The sequence below is a fragment of the Alnus glutinosa genome, chromosome 13 (genome assembly GCF_958979055.1).
Source record: "Alnus glutinosa chromosome 13, dhAlnGlut1.1, whole genome shotgun sequence".
Taxonomy (NCBI): domain Eukaryota; kingdom Viridiplantae; phylum Streptophyta; class Magnoliopsida; order Fagales; family Betulaceae; genus Alnus; species Alnus glutinosa.
Window position 1 is genome coordinate 2,867,658 of NC_084898.1, and position 24,316 is coordinate 2,891,973.

The 24,316-nt window shown below is 37.5% G+C and overlaps 3 protein-coding genes across 5 annotated transcripts; 1 reads left to right on the top strand and 2 right to left on the bottom strand.

Annotated features, from left to right (window-relative positions):
- Positions 1–267: 267 nt before the first annotated feature.
- Positions 268–8,376, bottom strand: LOC133854118 (uncharacterized). Of its 2 annotated transcripts, XR_009896776.1 has the most exons (4): positions 8,194–8,376; positions 7,346–7,461; positions 5,167–5,831; positions 268–2,977 (listed from the first exon to the last, which is right to left on the bottom strand). XR_009896776.1 is itself a non-coding variant. In XM_062290162.1 (3 exons), the coding sequence occupies exons 1-3, from the start codon at positions 8,299–8,301 to the stop codon at positions 5,333–5,335; spliced, it is 723 nt and encodes a 240-aa protein (XP_062146146.1). In that variant the 5' UTR covers positions 8,302–8,376; the 3' UTR covers positions 4,902–5,332. The 2 variants fall into 2 exon arrangements, 1 of the variants encoding a protein (XP_062146146.1); XM_062290162.1 differs by lacking the exon at positions 268–2,977 and having other exon boundaries at positions 4,902–5,831.
- LOC133854117 (subtilisin-like protease 4) lies at positions 626–3,045 on the top strand. Its single transcript, XM_062290161.1, has one exon. The coding sequence runs from the start codon at positions 626–628 to the stop codon at positions 2,900–2,902; it is 2,277 nt and encodes a 758-aa protein (XP_062146145.1). The 3' UTR covers positions 2,903–3,045.
- Positions 8,377–9,757: 1,381 nt separating the features above from the next.
- LOC133854824 (uncharacterized) lies at positions 9,758–15,896 on the bottom strand. 2 transcript variants are annotated; one of them, XM_062291092.1, is made up of 9 exons: positions 15,756–15,896; positions 13,822–13,944; positions 13,265–13,494; positions 12,928–13,179; positions 12,738–12,814; positions 12,250–12,631; positions 11,347–11,403; positions 10,340–10,401; positions 9,758–10,264 (listed from the first exon to the last, which is right to left on the bottom strand). In XM_062291092.1, the coding sequence occupies exons 2-9, from the start codon at positions 13,910–13,912 to the stop codon at positions 10,198–10,200; spliced, it is 1,218 nt and encodes a 405-aa protein (XP_062147076.1). In that variant the 5' UTR covers positions 13,913–13,944; positions 15,756–15,896; the 3' UTR covers positions 9,758–10,197. The 2 variants fall into 2 exon arrangements, with proteins under 2 accessions (XP_062147076.1, XP_062147077.1); XM_062291093.1 differs by having other exon boundaries at positions 10,336–10,401.
- Between the last annotated feature and the right edge of the window lie 8,420 nt (positions 15,897–24,316).

Below are 24,316 nucleotides of genomic sequence, written 5' to 3' on the forward strand. Positions count from 1 at the left end.
CACACCTCATCAGTGCGTGCTTCTTTGAGTCGACTTGAATTCTTGATGATAATAAGATTTGGTCAAAAATATTATCTAAATCTAAACAAGTTTCCTTCCCAATTGAATTGAAAGAAATTCTTCCAATCCGGCCGATTAAATTAACGTGTTCTTAGCCCGTTATTAATCCTTATTAAAATGCATTTTTTAAGAACAAATGTCAGTTTAATACACTATATTAATGAAACTAGCAAATTACAAGGAAACAGTGTTTATGTCGCCCGTCGCCCATCAATGACTGAGTCATACTTTTATTGCGAGCTAGACAAGCTAAGTCGAGTCCACTTGGCCAAAAAAAAAAAAGGAAGATAAAAAGCTTGGCAAGACAATTGGTATCCTCTAAGCAAATACTGTTGCCGTCTAAAGCAAAAATTTAAGCACTAAAGAAAATCCCCTACGGGCTGCAAGCACAAGGCTCCAACAGCAATGCGCTAATCCCAGAATAGGCTCATGTGGAAATACCGACCCCTCTCACTCTCCTTCTCTCCTATATAAGTCAGTATGGCAACCAATTGAGGTCACACAAACAACTCTGCCTTTCTCCCCCCACTTCTACCTCTTGCAGAAAGTTGTATTGTCACCAAAGATGGCAACTCCGCCTTTTCTTTCTCTCATTTTCATGTTTATCTTCTATTTTGAGATTGCTTGTGGAAGTGCAATTTCATCTGTCACCAAAGGTACTGATATTAGCAATTTACAGACTTACATTATCCACGTCGAGCAACCGGAGGGTAGAGTTTTTGCCCAATCAGAAGATCGTGAGAGCTGGCACCGTTCTTTCATGCCAACTACTACCGCAAGCGCGGATAAGCAACCACGCATGCTGTATTCATACCAAAATGTGATTAGCGGTTTTGCAGCAAGACTGACCCAGGAGCAAGTGAGAGCTATGGCAGAGAAGGATGGTTTCGTGGCAGCGCATCCTGAAAGGATATTACATCCACAAACAACACACAGCCCCAAGTTCTTGGGGTTGCACCAGCAACTGGGATTCTGGAAAGAATCAAATTTTGGAAAGGGGGTGATTATCGGAGTATTGGATGGTGGAGTTCTGCCTTCCCATCCTTCGTTTAGTGATGCAGGAATGCCGCCGCCACCTGCTAAATGGAAAGGGAGGTGTGAGTTCAACTTGTCAGACTGTAACAACAAACTAATTGGTGCAAGGTCATTCAATCTCGCAGCTAAGGCTATGAAGGGAGGGACAGCTGAGGCACCAATTGATGTAGATGGACACGGTACCCACACTGCAAGCACAGCAGCTGGTGGGTTTGTAAAGAATGCTGATGTGCTAGGAAATGCCAAAGGCACAGCAGTTGGAATGGCACCTTATGCCCACTTGGCAATTTACAAAGTGTGCTTTGGAGATCCAACAGATGATTGTCCCGAAAGTGACATTCTCGCTGGGCTTGATGCTGCTGTTGAAGATGGGGTCGATGTGCTCTCACTCTCCCTTGGTGGAGATTCAGTTCCATTTTTCAAGGACAGCATTGCAGTAGGCTCATTTGCCGCGATCCAAAAGGGGATATTCATAAGCTGTGCAGCCGGGAATTCTGGTCCTTTCAATGGCACAATATCTAATGAAGCCCCATGGATACTCACAGTTGGAGCAAGCACAATTGACAGAAGCATCATATCCACAGCAAAGCTTGGAAATGGAGAAGAATTTGATGGTGAATCCCTCTTCCAGCCTGTTGACTTCCCTTCAACACCATTGCCTCTTGTTTATGCTGGAGTGAACGGTAAACCAGAGTCCACATTATGTGCAGCAGGATCCTTGAAAGACATTGATGTCAAAGGGAAAGTAGTTCTGTGCGAGGGAGGAGGGGGTATACGAAGAATTGCTAAGGGGGAGGAAGTTAAAAATGCTGGGGGTGCTGCCATGATTCTCATGAATGAAGAAAGCAACGGCTTCTCTACCGAGGCTGAAGCTCATGTTCTTCCTGCAACACATGTCAGCCATGCTGCTGGACAAAAGATCAAAGCCTACATAAACTCCACAGCAACACCTACAGCAGCAATCTTATTCAAAGGAACTGTCATTGGGAACCCATTATCTCCCCTTGTTGCTTCTTTCTCTTCAAGAGGCCCCAACCTAGAAAGCCCAGGCATTCTCAAACCAGACATCATTGGACCAGGAGTGAGCATTCTAGCCGCTTGGCCTTTCCCTCTTGATAATCGTACAAACTCAAGGTCCACTTTCAACATCATTTCTGGCACATCAATGTCTTGCCCTCATCTTAGTGGCATTGCAGCTTTGCTCAAGAGCTCTCATCCATATTGGTCACCAGCTGCCATTAAATCTGCTATAATGACTTCTGCTTATACACAAAATGTTGAAGGCAAAGCCATTGTTGATCAAACGCTTCAGCCTGCAGATGTCTTTGCCACAGGTGCAGGCCATGTCAATCCAACAAGAGCAGACAACCCAGGATTAGTTTACGATATTCAACCAGACGATTATATACCATATCTGTGTGGTCTGGGCTACAAAGATGAGGAAGTTGGGATCCTTGCGCATAGAAAAATAAAGTGCTCAGATATATCAAGCATACCCGAAGGAGAGCTAAATTACCCTTCGTTCTCTGTTGCACTGGGACCATCTCAGACATTTACGAGGACTGTGACAAATGTTGGTGACGCAACTTCATCTTATACGGTCACTGTGGCTGCACCAGAAGGAGTTTATGTGAGTGTAAAGCCCAATAAGCTTTACTTCTCACGGGTGAACCAGAAAGTGAAATATTCAGTGACCTTCAGTCGTACTGGGTCAGGTACCAAAGTCGGTGAATATGGACAAGGGTTTCTAAAATGGGTTTCTGCTAAACATTGCGTTAGAAGTCCAATCTCTGTTAGGTTTAAGTAGTGCATGTAGACATACTATGCAAGCAGTAACTTGTATTGTGACTTGGTATGCTTTATCCGCTACTGGCTTTGTTGGCTTTAAAGAGAGAAGTTCATTGTAAACCGATCAATTAAAAAACTAAACTCTACTTCATAAACAGCAAACATGCATATAGAAAAAATTTGAGTCAATGATGTACCAGGAACTTGAGCATTATGCATCATTAATACTATCACAAAATAAAAAATAAAATATACATTTCAGGAGAACAGGGAGGGAAGAATGTCGCAAAAAATAGGTGGAGAAGAAGAGGACTGCCCCCCTATGAGGGATGGCAGATCAATACAGTGCACAGTCAAAAAAAAAAAATTCTATCTCAGACAAACAACCGAAGTGCATTGATATTAGATACAACATAATTTCATTTTTTTTTTAAGCAAGGTAAATATTACTACATAAAACAAAAAAAGTACATGGGTCCATGAGGTTAAGTACAGAGAAAACAAAAACAAAAGAGGGCCTAACACAGGCGGCCCAACCCATTCAGAACAAGGTAGGGAAAAAAAAAAAGGCTGGAAATGGGCCAAAGCCCTGTCCAGAAGCTTCTTGACTCAAAAACCAAGAAATGGGCCACTGTGAATTATAGTAATTGCGCTGCAACTGAACAAGCAGAGGATTACAAGGGGCTGCAGGAGGTGCCCCCACAACGACACATCATGAAGGTAGGGCTGCAACGGAGAGACTTGAGCTTGTAATGAATGGTCAAGAAGCCGTGGGAGAGGTCTCTTTTGCCTATTTCTTGGTTTTTTTTTTTTTTCCCTTACCAAAAAAAAGAAAAACCAAGAAATGGGCCACCGTGAATTGTAGTAACTGTGCTGCAACCAAACAAGCAGAGGACTCCGAGGGGTCTAAGGAGGTGCCCCCACAACGGCACATCATGAAGGTAGGGCCGCAACGGAGAGACTTGAGCTTGTAATGAATGGTCAAGAAGCCGTGGGAGAGGTCTCTTCGGGGAAGTGCAACAAGGGTGGATCACGTCAGCTGAAGAGGCTTCACAAGATCTAGCATCCAAAAGCAAAAAAAGACCTATGTATCCTAGGTCTCAATCTGCACCCAGCCGTGGCAGGGAGGTGAGGATAGTGAGGGGTAAGGCTAAGTGGAGGGGAGGATAGGGGAGAAATAGAAGAGGGGGAGGGGGGGGGGGGGGGGGGGGGGGGGGGGGGATACCTGCTGGGCGATAGGGGGTCAGGAGACACATAGCACACATGGAGTAGGGTTCCGTGGGTTAGATGGGAGGTGCAGTGAGAGAGGCCAACACGCAAATACGCCTGTGGAGAGCATACACTAGGGAAAAGGTTGGAAGGGAGGTGGGGCTGCTGGAGGAAGTGATGAGCGACAGAAGGTGGAGACAGTGGGCTCTCATGGGGGAGGCAGCAAGGTCTCACTTGGGGGATGGGGGGTCTCTCAGAGGAGGGAGGGGCAGTTTCAGGTATAGACTTCCTGTTTACACAGAGACAACATAATTGCTTCTCTAACATCCAGTACCAACTACTGTGAATCCCATAATATTAAAGAGCATTAATCTAATGGCCAGGTTAAAAAGGCAAGAGGTAATCCAATGGCTTGATCCTTTTCCTGTTTTCTTTTTTCTTCTCCTTTTTTCGCTTTTTCCATTTTCTTTTGGTATGAGAAACAACGTAATAGAAACTCAAAAACTTGGTTTTCACTGTGATTACCTGACAGTTCTTCCATATCCAGATGTGTCACACTGTTTGTCACCATAAGATCAAGTATTCTATCGGACATACCCAAAGGGACATAAGATAAAGTATTCTTGCCCAACAGAATTTTGTCCAGATGTTTCCCTTTTCCTTTTGCTAGAAATCTTATCAAGCTTTTTTGTACCATGGTCTAGCTAGAATGCAAAAAGATCTTTTGTGTGTATATCATTCATGTCATCACGTCCAACGAGACCAATTAATAAGGCATTGGAAACAACCAGAAAATAAACAAAAAAAACTTCACTAATGTCAACCATTTAATCCAATGGTTAATTCCAAGAATTTATAGCAGGACTGATAACTTAGTAATTTCAAACCAAAACTTGTGGTGAGGAATAGTATACATAGTTAGTAGTGGCCTCTTCTGGATTAAACTATCACATACATTAAAAACCTAAGGAAGAAAGCTTCTATCTCATTGAAGTCTGATTTATCATACTAAAAAATCAGGCATCAGAAAATATCATACAACAAAGAATACCAATAATATCCAAAGCAGCTGACCTCAATTATGGTGGACTCAGAAAAGCCTCCCTGATAGCCAAAATTCAGTGCAGAAGGAGAAGGGAATACCGAGGCAGTACTTGTAGCTAAATCCTTCATTGTACAGTCTCTACCAAATGTAATGGTTCATAAATAGTAGTGAAAAACTTCATCACATGTCATTGCATCACCCAAAACCAGGAGGCAAATCAGGGTCCTCATCACTACCATCATATGGCTGCTTCAGCTCCATGTCTCCAGGTAGTACACACAGATCAATTTCTTCCGGCTCCAATACATCCTGTGAGTAATGGGTATTGTCCTTCTGCTCCTCTACCGGTCCTCTTTCGTGAGGCATTGGTGGCTGAAGCTCCTGTTTGTGTTGCTCCTCATGGGTGTTATTTTGATGACTACTGAAGAGAGAAAAACCTGGAGGTTCTTTTGGCTCGCTATCAGAAAATGTGTTATCCACTTCACTAGCCGGGGCTATGATAGAACCATTATTTTCAGCTTCCTTTCGAATTAGCATCATGCCATTGGTGGATGATTCACCCTCTTCTTTCACTTTAGGGTTCACTAATTTATCATAGACAGATTGTACAGTTTCTGTAATTTCACCTTTCATACCGTCACGTGATTTAATTATTTCCCACAAAGCATCAGATATCCGGCTATTTACTTTATTCCTGGTTATTACAAGAACAACATAATTAGATTATCAGACTTCATTCAAGTCTCCTTATATTTCAATAATAACAACCCAACTAAGAAGAGTTTTAAAATTAAAAAATTAAATTAAATTTTAAAAAAATAAAATAAAATAAAACAAGATAGAAAAACAATTCCACTAATAACAAATGTAGCTTATATTGTTAGGATCAAGATTCCCCATTCCCTCTCTTCTCTCTCCTGAAGACACCTACAACTCCCCCCTTCCCCCTCCCTTTCTTACCTCTTCTGAGGCTCAATCTGCCTCTTCGGAGGTCTTATCTACCTCTTCGGAGGTCCTATCCATCGCCATTGGCGATATGTCTTGGTTCAAGTTCACCACTGGCTTCTCCTCCACCGTGGATGGTCCGGTTTCAACCTCCAAATGTCATTCTCAGCCTTAGATCCGTCCCCTTCTTGAAGTTCTTGGATTTTATTTTTTCAAAATCAGATATGTCCATTTCAGGAAGCTTCACCACCACACGCGCCGCGCCACGCCATACCACTCCACCATGATCTGGGCTCCCTCCGCTCCACTTTGCCATTAGCCGCTTCTCCATCCGGCTACCACGCGCCTGCTAATAGATCTTACTCGGAGGTGCATGTCCCACACGCCAACACGAGGACAACCCTGCGTCACGCATGATGGCTTCCACCGCCTTCCACAACTGCCGCCAGTCACCCATGGTGCTCTGCTTCCTCCTGGCAACCATCACCTGCCGGCAAGTGGCCTCCGCCACTCCAGCAACTAGTGTTTTGTTCCTTGATTTTTTTTTGCTTTCCCTAGTTTTCTTCGGGCTGTTAAAGCTATCTCCACCATAGGCTTTGTTTTGACCCTCATTAGTGTCTTCTTCGCTGCGATGGTTTACCTTTGGGTATGCTACTACAGTTGTTTCTTTGCTAAGCTCTAGATTGGGTTATTGGACCTTTCGAGGTTTGTGGCCCTTCTTGTGCCTCTAGGCTGCGCCATTCGTGGTGCGCCTTACCAAACCGACCAGTTTTCTTGGTCTTCGTACTAAGAGTATATAGGGCCGCATCATTTATTTGATGCATTCCCTTTTAATTTTTGATTACCACCACTGATGAGGTTAATTCAAGGCTCTTTGTTGGGTTGCCCAGCCCTATGTTTGTGTTTGTTGTAATTTCTTTGTTGATGTACTAAAAAAATAAAAATAAAAAAACCAAATGTAGCTTCAATCCCCAAGTTATTAAAACCAATTTCTCTCAATATTTTTCAACGATTTCAATATTATCTTTTCCTCCTGAATAAGCACAACTAATTAATATTGAATTCCAAATTTATTTCCACAAAAAATAATGTTATGAAAACCAAACCTCAAAGAGAGAAGAAAGTACGCAATTATTCCTTTAACGAAAAAACATGAAATCCATTTTGCTAAGAAAAATGGGGGAGAGCCTCCTAAAAATATATAAACCTAAAGTGCAATATTTACCTCACTCAAAATAAACTTGAGAGAAAATAGAAACTTACCGAATCTCATCATGTATGGCATCAGAAAGTTGTCTGGGTTTCATATTTTCAGCACCTGTGCGATTGAGCACTGCAGACTGCTTCACTATTGAAATAATCTCATTCCGCAACACCTCCTGCATTAAGTTTTCCCATTCAGAACCACAGATGGGGAAAGGGGGTTCCGAAAATCAAAAGGACTGTACAACACACGAACATAAAACAACTCTTCGCATTCATAAAAACAAACCAATATCAATATGCCTCACATAACTACATGCCAACCAACAAGCTCATTGAGACTTTAAAAAACATGAATTTCCGTCCGCCAATGTTAGAATCAAAAGCAACCAAAGTCGACCTGGATATGAACGCACAGACTCCCAGCTCGAAATAGTTTTGAATCAAGAAAAGTTCACAAATTGACAACGTATTTGGCTTTGAAATTAGGTAAACAGTCATGAGAAATCAATGAAACTCAAGATCTAATTCTATCCTTCAATCAGAACAGGGAAAATTTCATCATAATCTGCCAAAATTTATAGCGAAGTTGAATTCATACCAAAAAAAAAAAACAAAGACTAATTTTAATGCTTCTTCATCAATTCAACAGATTGAATGAAACGAACAGCAAGAAAATTCAGTTTGATCATACTAATTAACAAACGGATTGCTTTAAATCGACAAACAATCGGCAATTCAGACAAATCATTAGGCACTGTACCAGACGCGATTTTTGTTTTCTTTTACTTTCAAAATCGACAATCCTGTTTGCAAAAATCGAAATTGGAAACCCTAGGGGAGGGAGAGAGAGAGAGAGAGAGAGAAGTGAAGGAAACTGAGAGTGAAAAATAGAGGAAGAGGCTCACGTTGTCCTTGAGCTTGCGAATGATCTTGAGGCGGAGTTTGTCGAAGTCGCCGTCGTCCTTGAGCTTCGCTATTACCTCGTCTTTGCCAATCTTCGGCGTCGTCTCCATCGGTTCGGCTGTATCGAAGGGTTTGTGTCTTTCAGGGGAAAATCTTTATATTACTAAACCAGAAACGGAGTGAGTCAACTTGAGTCAACTTATACTTTATAGCATTACTTGGTTTTAAAATTCAGTGATTTTTTTTTTCTTTTTTTTCCTTTTATTTTTGAAAAATGCAAAATTGGTCCATATATATATATAGATATATATTTTGGCAAAAATGACACATTGCATTTTTATTAAGTATGATGTAGCAACCTAACGATTTCTGTCAAAGTTAGTAAATAGAAAAGTAATTTGTCAATTTCACCTATTAAGGAATCTCTCAGTTAATTATTATACCGCATGGAGTTTTTTGTAAATTAGGCTAATCGCATGGACCAATTTTGCATTTTTACCTTTTTTTTCTTTTCTTTTTACTTTGATACTTGGAAAAATATACCAGAGTTGAATCGCAATCAACTATTTTATGATTGAGTAATGTTGATGCATTACCCTTAATCAATATAAGACTTGTTATTATTTTTTTTTTCTTTTTTTATTTTTTGGTAGGAGACAGGAGACTTGTTCTTTTAACAATGGTAAATCAGGACCTCTCTTGAATTTTCTATCTAATAAATACTAGAACCAAATGTAGAAATACAATTATGTTATTCAGCTTAAAAATTTGAAAACAAAATAATAATAAAAAACAAATCCACACCTATAGGCTATAGCCAATCAACCATGAAGATGATGGGTCTTCATTGTCAGGGGCAGACCCACGGCTAAGGCCATTTTTTTTTAAAAAAAAAAAAAAATGGGCTAAGGCCATAGAGGTCTATGACTTCATATTTAGTCAGTCCCTTCATTGTGGTCGAGATTGACCAGTAATGGTTATGGATTTTTTTTATTTTTTTTAAAAAAAAAAAAATATATATATATATATATATATATATATAGATGAGGGATACAATTATATTTATATATTTATTTGACGAAAAACCTAACAGAACTCTTGATTTTCAAATGTTCAAACTGCAAATCGTTAGCAATTTAAACAGCTAATGTAAAAGAGTATAGATAGGATCCATCAAACCTAGTAGGGTAGCCATAGATTTTATTAAAATAGTTTCTAAAACACAACTATAAAGGATCCCAATTTAGACAACTAATGTGAAAGTATATATAAGATCCACTAGACCGAGTAGGTAGTCGAGTAGCAAATAGATCTCATATATGCTCTCTCACATTAACTGTTCAAATTGCTAGCAATTGTTGTAGATCCCAATCCGGACAAGGATCCTTTTTAAATGTGTTTTATGAACACATCTAAATTATAAGCAAGTACTAAATGACGCCCAATAAGTTTATGGCATTCCATTTGACTACCTTGAGAAGACAATCATTGACGCTAGGATAAAATATAAGCATCCACAAAGCACCATTCTCCATTAAAATTAGTTCCAACTTCCAAGCACACCTATTAATTCCAATATCTTCCATTCTTATTCCAGGCAACACAGGAAGTTCGACTTCACCACTTACTATCAGATGATGTTACATGCCCAACCAAATTACAGGGAATCCTGCATTAAAATCTAGCTATGTACCACCTAACATAGGCACCTTCCTAGCCTCTATCGAGAAAGGTGGAAAAAACCTAAGAAACATTTAAAGAAAGTTGGGCCAGTGATGCCTCAATTTATGTACATGTTGGCAACCAGCCCCCAGTAAAATTCCTGTAATGAGATGTTATGTTATGGTACAATTGTATACAACAAGGCAAAATAAGGAGTCTCAACCGAGCGGGACGAGGATAAATGACTTCTCTCGAGTCATTGGCTTGCAGGAAATCGCGAAAGTACAGAAAACACCAACACCATCCCGGAGAAAGAACCCAAGAGAAGCTTCCTAAGTTGAAGATTATTTCTGGGATGAATGATGAGTCTTTTTATGTGAGAAACACCGGTCGGCTGTAAAACTTGAGTTTCTGCAGAACATTTCATCAAGGTAAACAAATGGAGAAGTGTGAAATCAAAGTTCAGACTTTCAGAAATATACTAACAAATTTTCGTCATGCTTTTTGCTTCTTGAAGACTCCCGCATTTTCCCAGATGGTCCAGCCACCTGTCAAAGAGTGGATTACTTGGTTTAACACTATTTGATTACAAAAATGGTCCAGCCACCAATCCAGCATTTTCCTTTATTTCTAACTACTGTCAGAATCAACAGGAACTTTTTTAGGTGATTGGAACAGCTCCAACCACTGTAATCCAGATTTTGCTTACATCTTCAATCAGAACATCCAACTGTGGGCCTTGTTAGAATATTAATTAAAATGAACAACACATTTTCTTATCAAATTAAGCTTTTGAAATAAGTGATGATCTAACAAGTTATCAAAGCAGTAATCCGGAGTTCAAACCATGCCTCTGTAATCTAGCTCCTATTTTAGTTAAATATTCCATGTGATGGTCTACTGGTTGAGAGAAATTAAATTCGTAATTTCCTATTAGCATAAGCTTCTGGAATAAGTGGTAATTTAACATGGTATCATAACAGTGATCTTAAGTTTGAAGCCTGACTCTAGAGTTTATCTCTCATTCTAGCTAAATATTCTATGTGTTGGGCCTCAACTATTGATGGAGAATTTGAGCCCACGTGAGAGAGAATCTTAGAACATTAATTAAAATGATATTCGTCATTTCCTATGAACTTAAGCCTTTGGAATAAGTACTGATTTGATAGGGCTCAAGAGATCTCTTTGTTTAAAATCAGATAGCGGGTGGACAGATCATAACCAAGGGATTAATAGATCACTGAAGCAACTAATTGTATACTAAAACAAAAACATTCTCCTAAGAAAACTTTCCAAACCAAACATAGAACGGCATAAGTTAGTAAACAGGAGGACACTGTAATTATCCAAGATAACATATGTATTAAATCATGTGTAACGGATGCATCGTTTCAGAGAAGGGAAAACAGAAGTTAAACTATAATGACATTCTCGCCTAATTAGAAATAGAAGACACAAATATCAGTGACATATTGTTAGCTAAGCATACTGACAGGGAGGGGTAACTTTTTGCCGCTTCTGCTATGGGCATCCAGATACTCTTCATAAGACTGCAATAACAAACAAGGCAATACCAGTTATTAGTTAAAAAAAGAAAAAAAAAATCTAACTTAAGTCTTCAAGAGACTGTTCACAACAAACTACGGTGTTCGTATTTCGTCTTTAATAAATAAGAGTTGGAAAATCTGATGTTGTAAACCAGAATAAAGAAAGATACCATAAAGAAATTTTCCACAGATGGACCATTCACGGAACAACCATCTGAATAAAGAAAGCAAAAGGCTAAAATTTATGGAGGATTCTACGTAAAACAGGCTAAGTCTGCCAATCTGGCTTTGTGAACAACCTAGGCCCAATACATAAAGATATTGTAGGACTTTGGATTAACAAGCATAAGTCCTCCTGTGTAAGAAAGTGATGAGAAGTGCAGGCAGGAGGCACTTTAGTTAAACCTCTTAGTCAACGAAGGGATTAAATTTTACCTTCCTAAAGGACAATAAAACCATTATAAGAGAGATGGGAGGAAGAGCCTTCCTCCAGAAAGTGAAAAGCAATAATTTGTTTTTACATATGTGAAATATAGTAATAGAAAACAAGTTCAAGATCTCAACTATTAAGGATTTCAAGGACAAACAACCAACAACTAGCAATTCACAATGACTTATATTAGAATTTATAATTACCCTAACCATAAAAAAGTAGATTTCATTTCAATAAAACATCTGTACCATAATATGTTTTTCATGACTCCATCTTCATACAATTGTAAGGAAATGTTCACCAAAAAGATAGTCTTCAGTTGTTAGATAAAAAAGAAAGAAAAAAAGGAGACAAACAAAGAAAGACATTAATGATCTCAATAAGAACAGAGAATCAAAGATAGGGGATTCCAATACCATTTCAAGAAAATCATCCTCAGTCAGGGTACTAGCAAAAGGACTTTCTGCCGACAAGCCCCAGACATCCAAATGAGAAGACATATCCATGTCCACTTGTAAATTGGAAAGGTCTCCTTTGATGTGAGAATGTTTTGTCCTCTCAAATTTTGATGCCCCAGTAGTGACAGGAAGATTTTTTGGAAAAATAGACCCTGTAGAACTCTGGCTTGCTAAATGAAATCTATTTGCATCAGCCTGATGTGGGTACAGCAACGAAGGATAAAGCATGGGTGATCTGGACCATGACATATATGTTTGTGGCACATTATACTCTTCATCCCCTAAAGAACATGGAGACTCTACACAAAGCCTTTTTGAAGGAAGATAATTCCTGTAAAAACTGCTCCAGCATAAAGCAAACAATAACCAATAAGGTTGTAAATTTGAAATTTGACAAAAATAAATAAATTCCTCAATGACGAAACATGTTGACCATTCAGCATTACCTACTCATTGAGTCATCCACATCATTCTTCCCATCAAGGAGCTCACAAAGAGCTTCTCCAATATCTGGAGATAACTCCTGGACATATAATACATGACTTGAAGTCATCTTCTTAAACTGGCTTCAAAGGTTCTAAACACCTCCCCCCAAAAAAAAGAAAAAAGAAAAAAGCACTTATATAGAAAGGATACCTGGCAATCTCTGCTAATTTTGACAGGTTTGTAGTCATTCAATGGATTCTTAAGATGAAGAGTCTTTTGAAAAGGCAAGTCATTTAACTGCAGCCATTTGACCTTAAAACTGCGCCCCCAGGGATTGCTTTTGCCAATTCCTTGGCTCCAGACGTTGTCTCGCCTCCACCCAACAGGAGACATCATTTGCGCATACCCTTGGAAGAAACCACTCATGTTTACACTAAATATAAGAATTACTTTATCAGAGTTCTGCAAGACAAGCATATGCTTCTCGGTAAGGATCCAAAATAATTAGAGAAAGTAGGGTATGAAATTAAAGACAAAAGGATCTTACATGAAAGGCTTCTTCCAGAATAGGTTCATTCATGACTTGAGTAGCCCAAATTCCTTTCTCAATCGATAGTTGGATATTTTGATGGTTCAAACTCTTAATGACAAAATATCTAGTATTATAAAGTTTACCCTTTTTAGTAGTAGTTGAATTACCCAGTGGCTCATGATTGTTCCCTGCTTTCTCAGCCCTAGATGGATACCCCTCCTCGTTAACTTTGTAACTTGAGCTCTCTGGCAATAAAATTTCATATTATTCCTATATCAAACATTCAGATTTCGATAAAGATTTTCTAAGAGGGTTAAATATTTTTGCACATTTTCACATGTAGGATGTACAATTGACAAGCATTCATTGTCAATCAAGTATTGATTTTAAGGCCCAAAACAGAGGCGGTATATTCATTATTTATTAAAAGATTGACAGCGCAAGCTAGAGTTAAGATACTACTGACTCTTCGACTTTAACTAAATATCAAACACACCTGAACTATACAACACCCCAAAAGTTATATTACACATTAGCTGTAAATAGAGAAAATAACTTGCCTCATTTATTACCTGGGTCATCCGAATTTCCCATTTCCTGTTTCCATTCAGTCACTGATGAATCAACTACAGATGCATTTTCCTTTGCAGTATCAGAAGACATGTCCCCAGCCTGGAAGCTATAGAAGTCTAACACTAATGTAGGGGACAAAGAAAAATAGCAATATCAACCACATGGAACCAATATATAGAGCATCGGAAATTTGTAGCAAACACTCGAGGACAACTACCAAGTGCAAAACATAGATAAGCAATACCAGGTATAGGTACAAATTTACAGCAACAAAGACATATAAGAAACGACAAATGACCTTCCAAACCTAGTAGGAAACACAACTGACAGTATTGCAGGAACTACATAAGCAGTCTTCTTCGAAGTCTCTTTGGCATATTATTGTGAATCCTAGCAACTTAAATTAGTACTTTCATCACTATTATCACAAAGCTGAGCATTTCATAACACCCAAGGAATAACTTGACTACAGAAAAACCTAGGTAGGAGGGAATCACGGCTGAAATGAGCTGTTAATATCTATGTCAAATTTTCTCAACTTAGTATATACAAAGCTTTCCAATAACCCTACAAATTATGGATCCAACTTATTAAAAAATACTTGGGAAACTACTCTTAAAGTCTTGACTATCTCAGATGATGCATATTCCAAGTCAAACACTAACACTGCAGAACTTTCCATTTCTACTAGCCATTTTGTAGTGCTCTCAAGTAACAAATTTCTTTGTAACTATTTTTTTTTTTTCAAGAAAAAAAATGTATATATCAATAAGCAAACTTGCGTTACACATAGAATGTCAAAAAAAAAAAAAAATGGAACTAATCAAGAACAAAATTATTTTTTTTTGATAAGTAAGTAGAGAATTTTATTAGAAAAATGCAAAGCGCAATCAAGTATACAGGGGGTATACAAGAAAGACAATTAAGAAGAAGAAGAAAGCAATACAAGGAAATCGTTATAACTAATCTAATCAAGAACAAAATTATTACATCACTATCTCTTTGTCATACTGTTCACACCAAAAAATAAAAAGAAAAAAGGAATCATCTAGTCTGTTATCTGCTCTCTATAACAATAAAAGAAGATAGAAAGACTCCATAATTTGACCGTCTTAGGCGCTGGTAAAGCACCAATTCAAACCAAACCATTTATAAGTGGCTCAAAATATGTAAACCATCAGCTATCTTTCTAAAAAACTTCTTCAACCTAATTAAACTTCTGACCGATGCATTAAATACAGTTAGTCCTCATATGTTGACATAATTTTTCAGTCACAAGTGATAAAGGGGAAAATCCCCTGCTCAGCCAGTTCTCACTAAACCCTTGACTTTCATAATTTAGTGTTTTCACCCATTGAGTTGCAAAAATTCCGCAAGTGCCCGAGGGCTCAATAAATTTTCAAACTTGTCTCTTAAATATCACAAGTAAATGCCACTCCCATTTCCTATAAGGTTATCAAGCAGATCAGATTCCCACCCACTTATGAAATACATCATTAAAGCCAAGTATGAGCTTTTTGATTTATTTCTTCTCTTCTCTTTTTTTTTTTTTTCCTAAGAATTTAACTTTCGCTTGAATTAAACTCACCCCAACACTACAAAAACCCACTTCACAATGAAACTCTCTCCAACCACTGATTAAATTTCACCTATTACTTTGTGTTAGTCTCCTACACATAAAAGGGAATATCAATAAAATCCACTGAACTGAGAGAAATAGTTGAATTGAATCATGCTCAAAGAACCCACATATGAAATTAACAATAACCCAGCTTAAAAACTAGTCAAATTTTTTTGTTTTTCTCTGTCCCTACACTTTCTCTTCAACCAAACAGCTTATAACTTAAACAAACACTTCTATCATATGAGCAAGAAAACACATTGAGAAGATCTAAAGTGACGAAAAAAACTCCAACAGAAAGTGAAAGCTTACCTCCTTACAGAGAGACAAAGAGATTGGGTGGGTGAGAGAGTGAGATAAGTAACTGTAACTTCTGAGCCCTAGTTATGTTCTTCCCTCTCGCTCTTTCTGTTTTTCGTTTTTTGTTTTTTTTTCTTTCTATTTCTATTTATTTTTTCAGATTTTTAGGATAACCTGTTGGTTCAGGGAGATGAGTACGTGGACAGTCAGGATCATTTTGAGGATGGAAAAGGACCCCCACTGACCCCACATGATCGGTGATTCGTGCGTCTGTGACTGCGGTCTGCGGGGCTCAATTTTTATTATTATTATTAATTTCTTTTTTTTGTTCGGCCGTGAGCAGGCTTCCAATTCAATATTTGGGCCGGGCCGAAATGGATGGGCTCTAAATTTAAAACCCGAGTGTGGATTGAAGTAGTTGATAAGCCTAAATCATAGCCCGATCTTATGTTTTCAAGATCACAAAAAATTATTACAAAAAAAATCACAAAAATCACAAAAATTAATGCTAAAGAGTAAATGTTATATACAAGAGTTCTTTCTCTTTTTTATCGTCTCAAATATGATGTGAAATTTAAAATTATCAATGGATCAAAATTTAATAACGATTCATTCCAAATTTAATAGTAATTTTAAAAGTCACGTCACATTTAAGGAATAAAAGGGGATAAGTGTTTTGCATATCTCATTACTCAATGCGAAAAACCACACTTTTATTTTATCATTATCACATCATGCCGACATGTTAATGTCAATAAGCTTTTGGATCAATTCTTGTTAAAAGAAAAATTTTAAGGGTTGACTAGCACTTCAATTTCAACAGAGTATGATTAGAGCGTGGTTTTTAACATTAATACTAAAAGAAAAAAAAAAATCAATGGCTGATTAACACAGCCACTTTAACAGAGTGTGATAGTGATAAAATAAAAGTGTGATTTCTAGCATTACTTGATCACAAAATAAGTACTTATTGGTCAATTTCAACAACTTTAGCTAAGGCGGTTTTAAATTGAGCTGTCACCTTTGATTTTAAAATAAGTAATGTTATTTAGTAGACTGCTATACGGCTGTCGCACAACTAAGATGGCAAGGTAATGAAAATCAGTCTTTAATTTAGTGGTGATTCAATGACTGATTTTCACTATCACATCATCAAATTATATGATAGTCATATAATAGTACAATAAATAGCATTAATTTTTTAAAAGACTTCTAAATAAAACCGAAGAATTAAAGCTTGATGGTTGGAAATACGTACGATAGATCCTTATAAAATTACAAAAAGTATCTTGTTTGAGACTGTATTTGAAAAAATAAAATAGTGATTCAGAACTGTTAAAAAAACAATTCACGTAAAATGATGATCAAATTAATTACACGTTTTGAAACCGTTAAACTAAACCAATATATAGAGAGTTTGGTTGTATCTCCTTGGAGGTTTGCAGGCCATGCATGTAAGATATGACAAATAAACTAAGCCAATTACAAGAGGTTATTGATGATGGAGACAACCTGGTCAATCAACCACCAAGCACATGCACGGTTGTCGTCTCACAATAATATAAAGCATGTTGGCAAGAAATTATCGACGTTAATAGTATATATATATATATATATATATATATTTATTAGTAATAACAACAATAATAATACTAAGGATAATGTTTTCCTTTAATGCTCCGTTTGTTTCGACGTAAAATGGTTTCCGTCATAAAATATTTTCGACGAAATCAATTTCAAAAGAAATTATTTTCTCGAAAATATTTTTCGGCGTTTGGTTCGCACGAAAAAATTACGAAAAGTGAAAATGCAACTGTCGTCGGAATCCGGCAACGACCGGTCGCCGTCGCCGGAATCCGGCGAACATGTTTGGCCGGATCCGGCCAAAATTGCCGGATTCCGGCAGGAAACCTCCGGGCCCGGTCAGATCCGGCCGGATTCCGGCCATGTTGGCCAGATCCGGCCGGGTCAGTGTCCGGATCCGGTCATATCCGGCCGGATCCCGGCCATTTTGGCCAGATCCGACCGGATCAGTGGCCGGATCCGGTCAGATCAGGCCGGATTCCGGCCGGTTTCTGTCCATGGCCGGATTCCGGCCAGATTCCGCCGGCATTCGGCGCAGTTGCCGGATTCCGACGGCCGGCGGTATTCCGGCAGCCGGCAGGATTCCGGTGGTCGGATTCCGACGCCGGCATTATTCCAGTGACTTGATAATGCCGGATTCCGGTGCTGCCTATTTTCGAACGACCGACTATTGTCGGATTCGGACAGTCAGATATCAAACGTGTGTATAAGGACGAAGAATATAATTTTGGAAAACGATTTACGGTTTTAAAAACCGTAAATCGTTTTCCAAAAATTAAAGAAGGTTTTACGGTCAAACCGAAAATGATTTTCGTTGACCGTTATTTTCGCCCCTACCAAACACCGTAAAATACCGAAATCATTTTCTGGAAATCATTTTACGCCGAAACAAACGGAGCATAAATTAGATTTAAAAAAAAAGTCTTTCAATTCGGTCGGTGAAACTGATATTTATTCATAAAGTATGTGATTCTTACATGTTATTACCTATTAAAAATGTTATAAAGACAAATAAAAAAATACAATAAATATATTTAGAGGAAAACATTGTCTTAATATGATTTACATAGAAATACAATAAGAGGACGGAAAGATAAAGTTAATACGATTTGGTTTGGTACCGTAAACAAAATTACAGGAGATCTTTTGTATTTTTTTTCAACTATCTAAATTTTATTCTAAATTTTTCGCAGGAAAAAAAGACGGATAAAAAAATAAAGAAATAAGAAACTTGAGCTCGTGCGTCTCGATATTGAGCCCTTATTCCATACAGTCCCTTTGGCCACATCTAACATCTTCTCGGTAGGGGTGAGCAAAAACCCGCAAACCCGCCCCAACCCGCACCCCCCGCCCCTCCCCGCCCCTAAAATTGCGGTTTTTGAATTTTTTTTTTTACGGGTACGGGTTGGATTTTAACCAACCCGTGCGGGGCGGGGCGGGGCGCGGGTTTAATCTTTTTTTTTCCCCCGGATCCCCGCCCCTCCCCGCGCCCCCCCCCCCCCTCTCATATATTTTCCTTTTCTTCTAGATTCTTCTTCTTCTCTTCTTCCTTCTTTTTCTCTTTCTTCTTCACAGATTCACAACCACCCTCTCATATATTTTCTTTTTCTTTTTCTTCCAGATTTTTCTTCTTCTTCTTGCACCATTCTTCTTCTCTTCTTCCTTATTTTTCTCTTATTCTTCACAGATTCACAGAGCCCCCCCTCTCATATATTTTCTTTTTCTTTTTCTCCCAGATTTTTCTTCTTCTTCCTGCACCATTCTTCTTCTCTTCTTCCTTATTTTTCTCTTCTTCTTCACAAATTCATAGCCCCCCTCTCATATATTTTCCTTTTCTTCCAGATTTTTCTTCTTCTTTCTGCACCATTCTTCTTCTCTTCTTCTTCACAGAATCACCCCCCTCTCATATATTTTCTTTTCTTTTTCTTCCTGCACCATTTTTTTTTTTTAGGTGTTCTACTCCCATGGGGATCCCCGCATACCCGCGGGGATCCCCGCCCCTCAACCCCGCCCCATCCCCACCCGCCCCGTGCGGGTGCATGGGGATTTTTGCGGGTTGCGGGTTTCCTTTGGGAAACCCGCACCCCTGCGGGGCGGGGCCAAAAAAATGGCATCTCCGCCCCCCCCCCCGCCCCATGCTCAGCCCTACTTCTCGGCCATGGCCCATGGGTGTGTTTTGGTGGAGTCTTTGATCTTATTGTTAAATCATTACTTATCCTAAAAATTTAAATTTATAATATATATATATATATATATGTTATTTCATATTCTACTGTATATCTTACATCCATCTTTTGTTCAAATTAATCATTGGATTTGTAGAGATTAATTTGAACAAAATATGGATTGAGAGGGATATGTAATGTACGTACTACAAAATATGAACTAACATTTTTCTTATAAGAAATAATAAATTTAATGATTTAATCAATATTTTAACACTTTTCGATCTTCACGCATGAATTCAAACTTATATTTAATAAACGAAGCTCAACGCATATAATATTCAATTAAAATTGGATGAATTGACATAAATAAAGTGCATGTGAACTTCGAATGCCATAACTTAACCTTGTCCTCTTCTTACCTTGGAAAAATTCCTTACAAAGTCACTTTCCAATTTTTCATACGAAATTGATACTCTCATTCTCGTTGAACTTCTTCTTGATATTGTTCAATTTTCTCTCAACCGCTATCTGCCTCAAAGATTTTACAGGAATATAATATAAATATTGAAGCTAGGGACGGCCGAGGACCATGTATAGACCAAGCTCAAAAACTAGGTTTTTGTTTTGCTGCATTTGTATTGTATTGTATGAGTTATTGTCTCTCTGTTTTGATGTGATTTTATTTTTTTTTGGAGATTTTTGTAATCGAATTTGTGTTGGTATCTCTCTTTTCGGCAGTTCCAAACTCGAACTGTAACAATGCTTCTACTGCTTCAGCCCCTTTCCGGTAGTTGTCGTTGTTTCCAAGTGGAGGTTCATATAAGTTCGCCTTAATCTGTGTCTCTTTAGCTTCTGTAACCGCTTTGTGCGGCTCATTGAAAGGACCGGTCACTTATTTGACTCATTTTCTATCATTTGTAATTATTTCAGCAATGTTTTAATTTGTTTTTAGTCGATCTATTGTTGAGGAGTCCACCACTTTTTTGTTTATAGGATCATTCACTCTCTCTTTCTTTCTGATCAAGAGTGGGAATGGTCATTTCCTGTAATCTTTTCCTTATTCAATTATTACACACACACACACAAAAAAAAAAAGAAAAAAAGAAGAAGAAGAAGAAGAAGAAGAAGAGGCTAGTGCCCTCTTTGGTTTTAAAATCTTGTTTCAGCATAAAATATTTTTTGAAAACTATTTTTTGTGATTGGTGTGACAGAAAATAATATTCAAACCAAAAATATTTTTGGTTTGACAAAAAAAAAAACTTCTTTATATAATTTCAGAAAATGATTTACATATTTAATTTCATAAATTATGTTCTGAGTTTGAGTTTCTCATTTTCAAAATAATAGCAAATTAATATTCATGATTTATCTAAGAACAAAAAACTTAATTAGATTAAAAGAAATAACTAATTTAATCATTTAAAATTTGTGGTGTTAAATTATTCTTTAATAATTGAGATTTAATATGTAAAATATTTAATTAAAATATGAGGTGTATTATGAAGACGTGATTTGAACTCAATATCTCTTTTTTATATCATATTAAATCACTCTTTATTTAAAAAATTTAAATAATAAATTTAATTATTTAATTAATATTGTAATTTCTTAAAATCATCCAGCCACGTACGTTGGTTTTTTTTTTTTTTTGTTCCCTTCTCTTAAAGAAGATGTTTTCTTGCACGTGAACCACAAGCATTAAAATTTGTTTTCTTGCACGCGATCCCCTCCTCCTTCTTCTTCTTCTTCTTCTTCTTCTTCTTCTTCTTCTTCTTCTTCTTCTTCTTCTTCTTCTTCTTCTTCTTCTTCTTCTTCTTCTTCTTCTTCTTTTTTCTTTTTTATAAATTAATCCCACCTCAAAAATTTCAACTTATAATTAATGGGTTTTCTCACCCCTTCAATTTTCAAAGAAGGGTATTCTTTTTTTGATGAAAGAAGGATATTCTTTCTTAAATAAAATTCTATATGAATAATAGTGCAATATATATCTTCTAGCAGTTAATGAAAGGTGACAACTTCTTCTTCTTCTTCTTTTCTTTTTTCTTTTTTTAATTTTTTATTGCTACATTTGATTTGAATCTCAATCATGATTATTGAGATATCATTTATTGCAGATAGGTGGTTTAATTAGTTGCCCATTATCATTTAAGCAAAGGTGCAAAAAATAATTATAATTATATTGGAGGCAAATATATAGTTATCGGCCGAGTTCAGATCATCAACTGCATTAATTAGTATATAAAGGGAAGATATGGTAGGTGTGGATGAGAAATGATTCCTACACTCATTTCTCACAACAGCCTCACAACAAGCTGACGTGACTGTTAATATTTTATTATTTTTTTGTTTTATTTTCTTTTCTTTTTGTAAAAAAATAATAACATATTACCAGCCACGTCAGCTTGTTATGAGGCTATTGTGAGAAATGACCGAGAAATGAGTGTAGGGTCATTTCTTGGTGTGGATATGGTGGACATGGTGAAAGGGCTTGTTACTTACACATCAGGAACACAACACTGGGACCCACCCCATGTGAGGGGCTGTTGTGTCCCTGTTATGCCCATGATGTGTAAATAACATTATCCTTGAAAGAAATGAAGGTTTTGAATGGGAAAATACGTGCCCTCAAATTATTGGGTAAAGAAAGAGGGGGAGGGAGATTCTTTTCTAGTTATTTTTCTATTATGGTTCAAAATTGGTGTTTTTTCTGTTTGAGAGAATAAAATGAAATCAACATAATAAGGATTTTTTGTGATTACATAAAAACTTTTGAAGAAAAATTTTTCAGAGGCCAGCCAACCTCAAAGGAATTCCACTATAATAGAACATATGTTACGAGTTTATACTTACAAAACCTTTGTAATCTATACATAGGCTTGTAACCTCAGCAAACAACATGTTTGCCTCCCACCATAGGAGTTCCAGAATTATACTTTTCTTCTATGGAATGTCCTCCATGAATGAACTCACTCGCTACAACTCAAAACTTCGATGATAAATCTATTAAACTAGGAGATGGCTGATGGTTTTCCCGTGGTTTGAATAAAACTAGCAAGCAGAGGTTTCAATTTTTATTTTTTTTTCCTCATGAGGCTTAGAACACTTTCAAAAGGATATGGAAATACCCACACACCTAGATCTCTAGGAAAATCTTGCATATCAAGGCTTAAATAGGTGGTCGATCGTACTCTCAGGTTTTAGTATTCCATTTGATGCACGTACAAGTGATCTATTGAGTCGGAGTTGATCGTGAGTCAATCAAAGTCTTAGGCTTTTCATGCATTGAAAACTAACTTTAAAACCAACTCACCCTAACTTAAAACTAACCCAGGGGCGGACCTACATGGGGGCCACAGGGGCCCTGGCCCCCATGCCCCAAAATTTTCTCCCAAATATATATATATATTTTTTTAAAAAAAAAGAAACTAAATTTTATCTATAATTTTTTAGTTTTGCCCTCCTAATTTTTTTTTTTTTCAATTTATCCCCCATATTTCCAAGGCTGGGTCCGCCAATGAACCGACACATTACATCTTAGATACCCATGGTTTGAAATATAAATTTGCCAAAACAATTAAAACATAACAATATGCGTCCCCTCCTTTGTTTGGAGATGTTGTACTTTGCAAATTAAAGCATGCTCATTTGTATAAAGTTGCGGAAAATTGATTTTTATCGACTGTCTCATCGTAGTCGCCAACAGCACCCCCTTTATTCAACTGTCTAATATTTGGAAAACAACACATACCACCTTCAAGGTGGCCCTTTCCTCCGCAAACTATGAGACATTTCCTGTTTTATATGTTGTCATTTTTCTTGCACTAAAGACTGCTTTTAAGATGTTTGTTGAGGCCCACCCCCTCCTCTTGTAGCTTTGTTTTTGTTAATGCAATAATTATCTTGCTTAAGGGAAGAAAAAAACTAAAAAATAAAATAAAATAAAATAAAAGTGGAAGATCTTCTAGTCAGTTGTTGCAGCCTATCTGTCATTGCATATTAGATGAAAGAAACAATTAATCATGCGTTAAGGGTTGGAGACTGAACTTGGACTCAAAATCTTAGAGATTTGCACATCCTGGACCCCGCCTTCATAATTCACACCTAATCCGAGTTCCCATACAACAATAATGATCAATATTTCCAATTAATTAAGGATTGTGCATATCTCTTCATGGCAAGTACAAAATTGAGAGAGCCATCTTTATCCTCTGCTGCCTTTGGCATAAACCAATTATATATGACTCACTTTCCAATGAGGAAGAATATATATTCTCAATATTCCCAATATAATACTGGCACTCCATTTCTATCAAGATCTTCCGGATACTGTTGGGCCTTTTTCCCCAAAAGAGTTTCCATGACTTTTAACCAAACCTGATGGTGTTGACTGATGATGAAGGTGATGATAATTGTCTGAAGTTCTTTTCAGTGTCCCATTATATGAAGTAAAATGGTCATTATCATGGACAGTCATCTTCACTTCAGCAAATCAGATGGCCTTACAATTGAAAGTTCTCCTTTATGTATTATTTGTTGGGGGAATAATCATCCCCAAAGTTCAAGTGGGTCCATAAGTGAGTTAGGCCTTACTAGGCTTGCCGATTTGTACGGGCCACCCGGCTAGATACTACCAGTGGACCCGGCCATGCTCGGATGGCGAATCGACCCTCCTGACGAAAGGATGCATCCGAGTTGAGAGCTTAAAATTAATCTCGACTTCCGGATCAGTAAGGCTGTACCGAGGACATCTCGGTACAAAAAGAGGTAAGATACACTTGCCACCAACAAGGGTTAGGAGCCTAAGGTAAAGAACTTCCCACA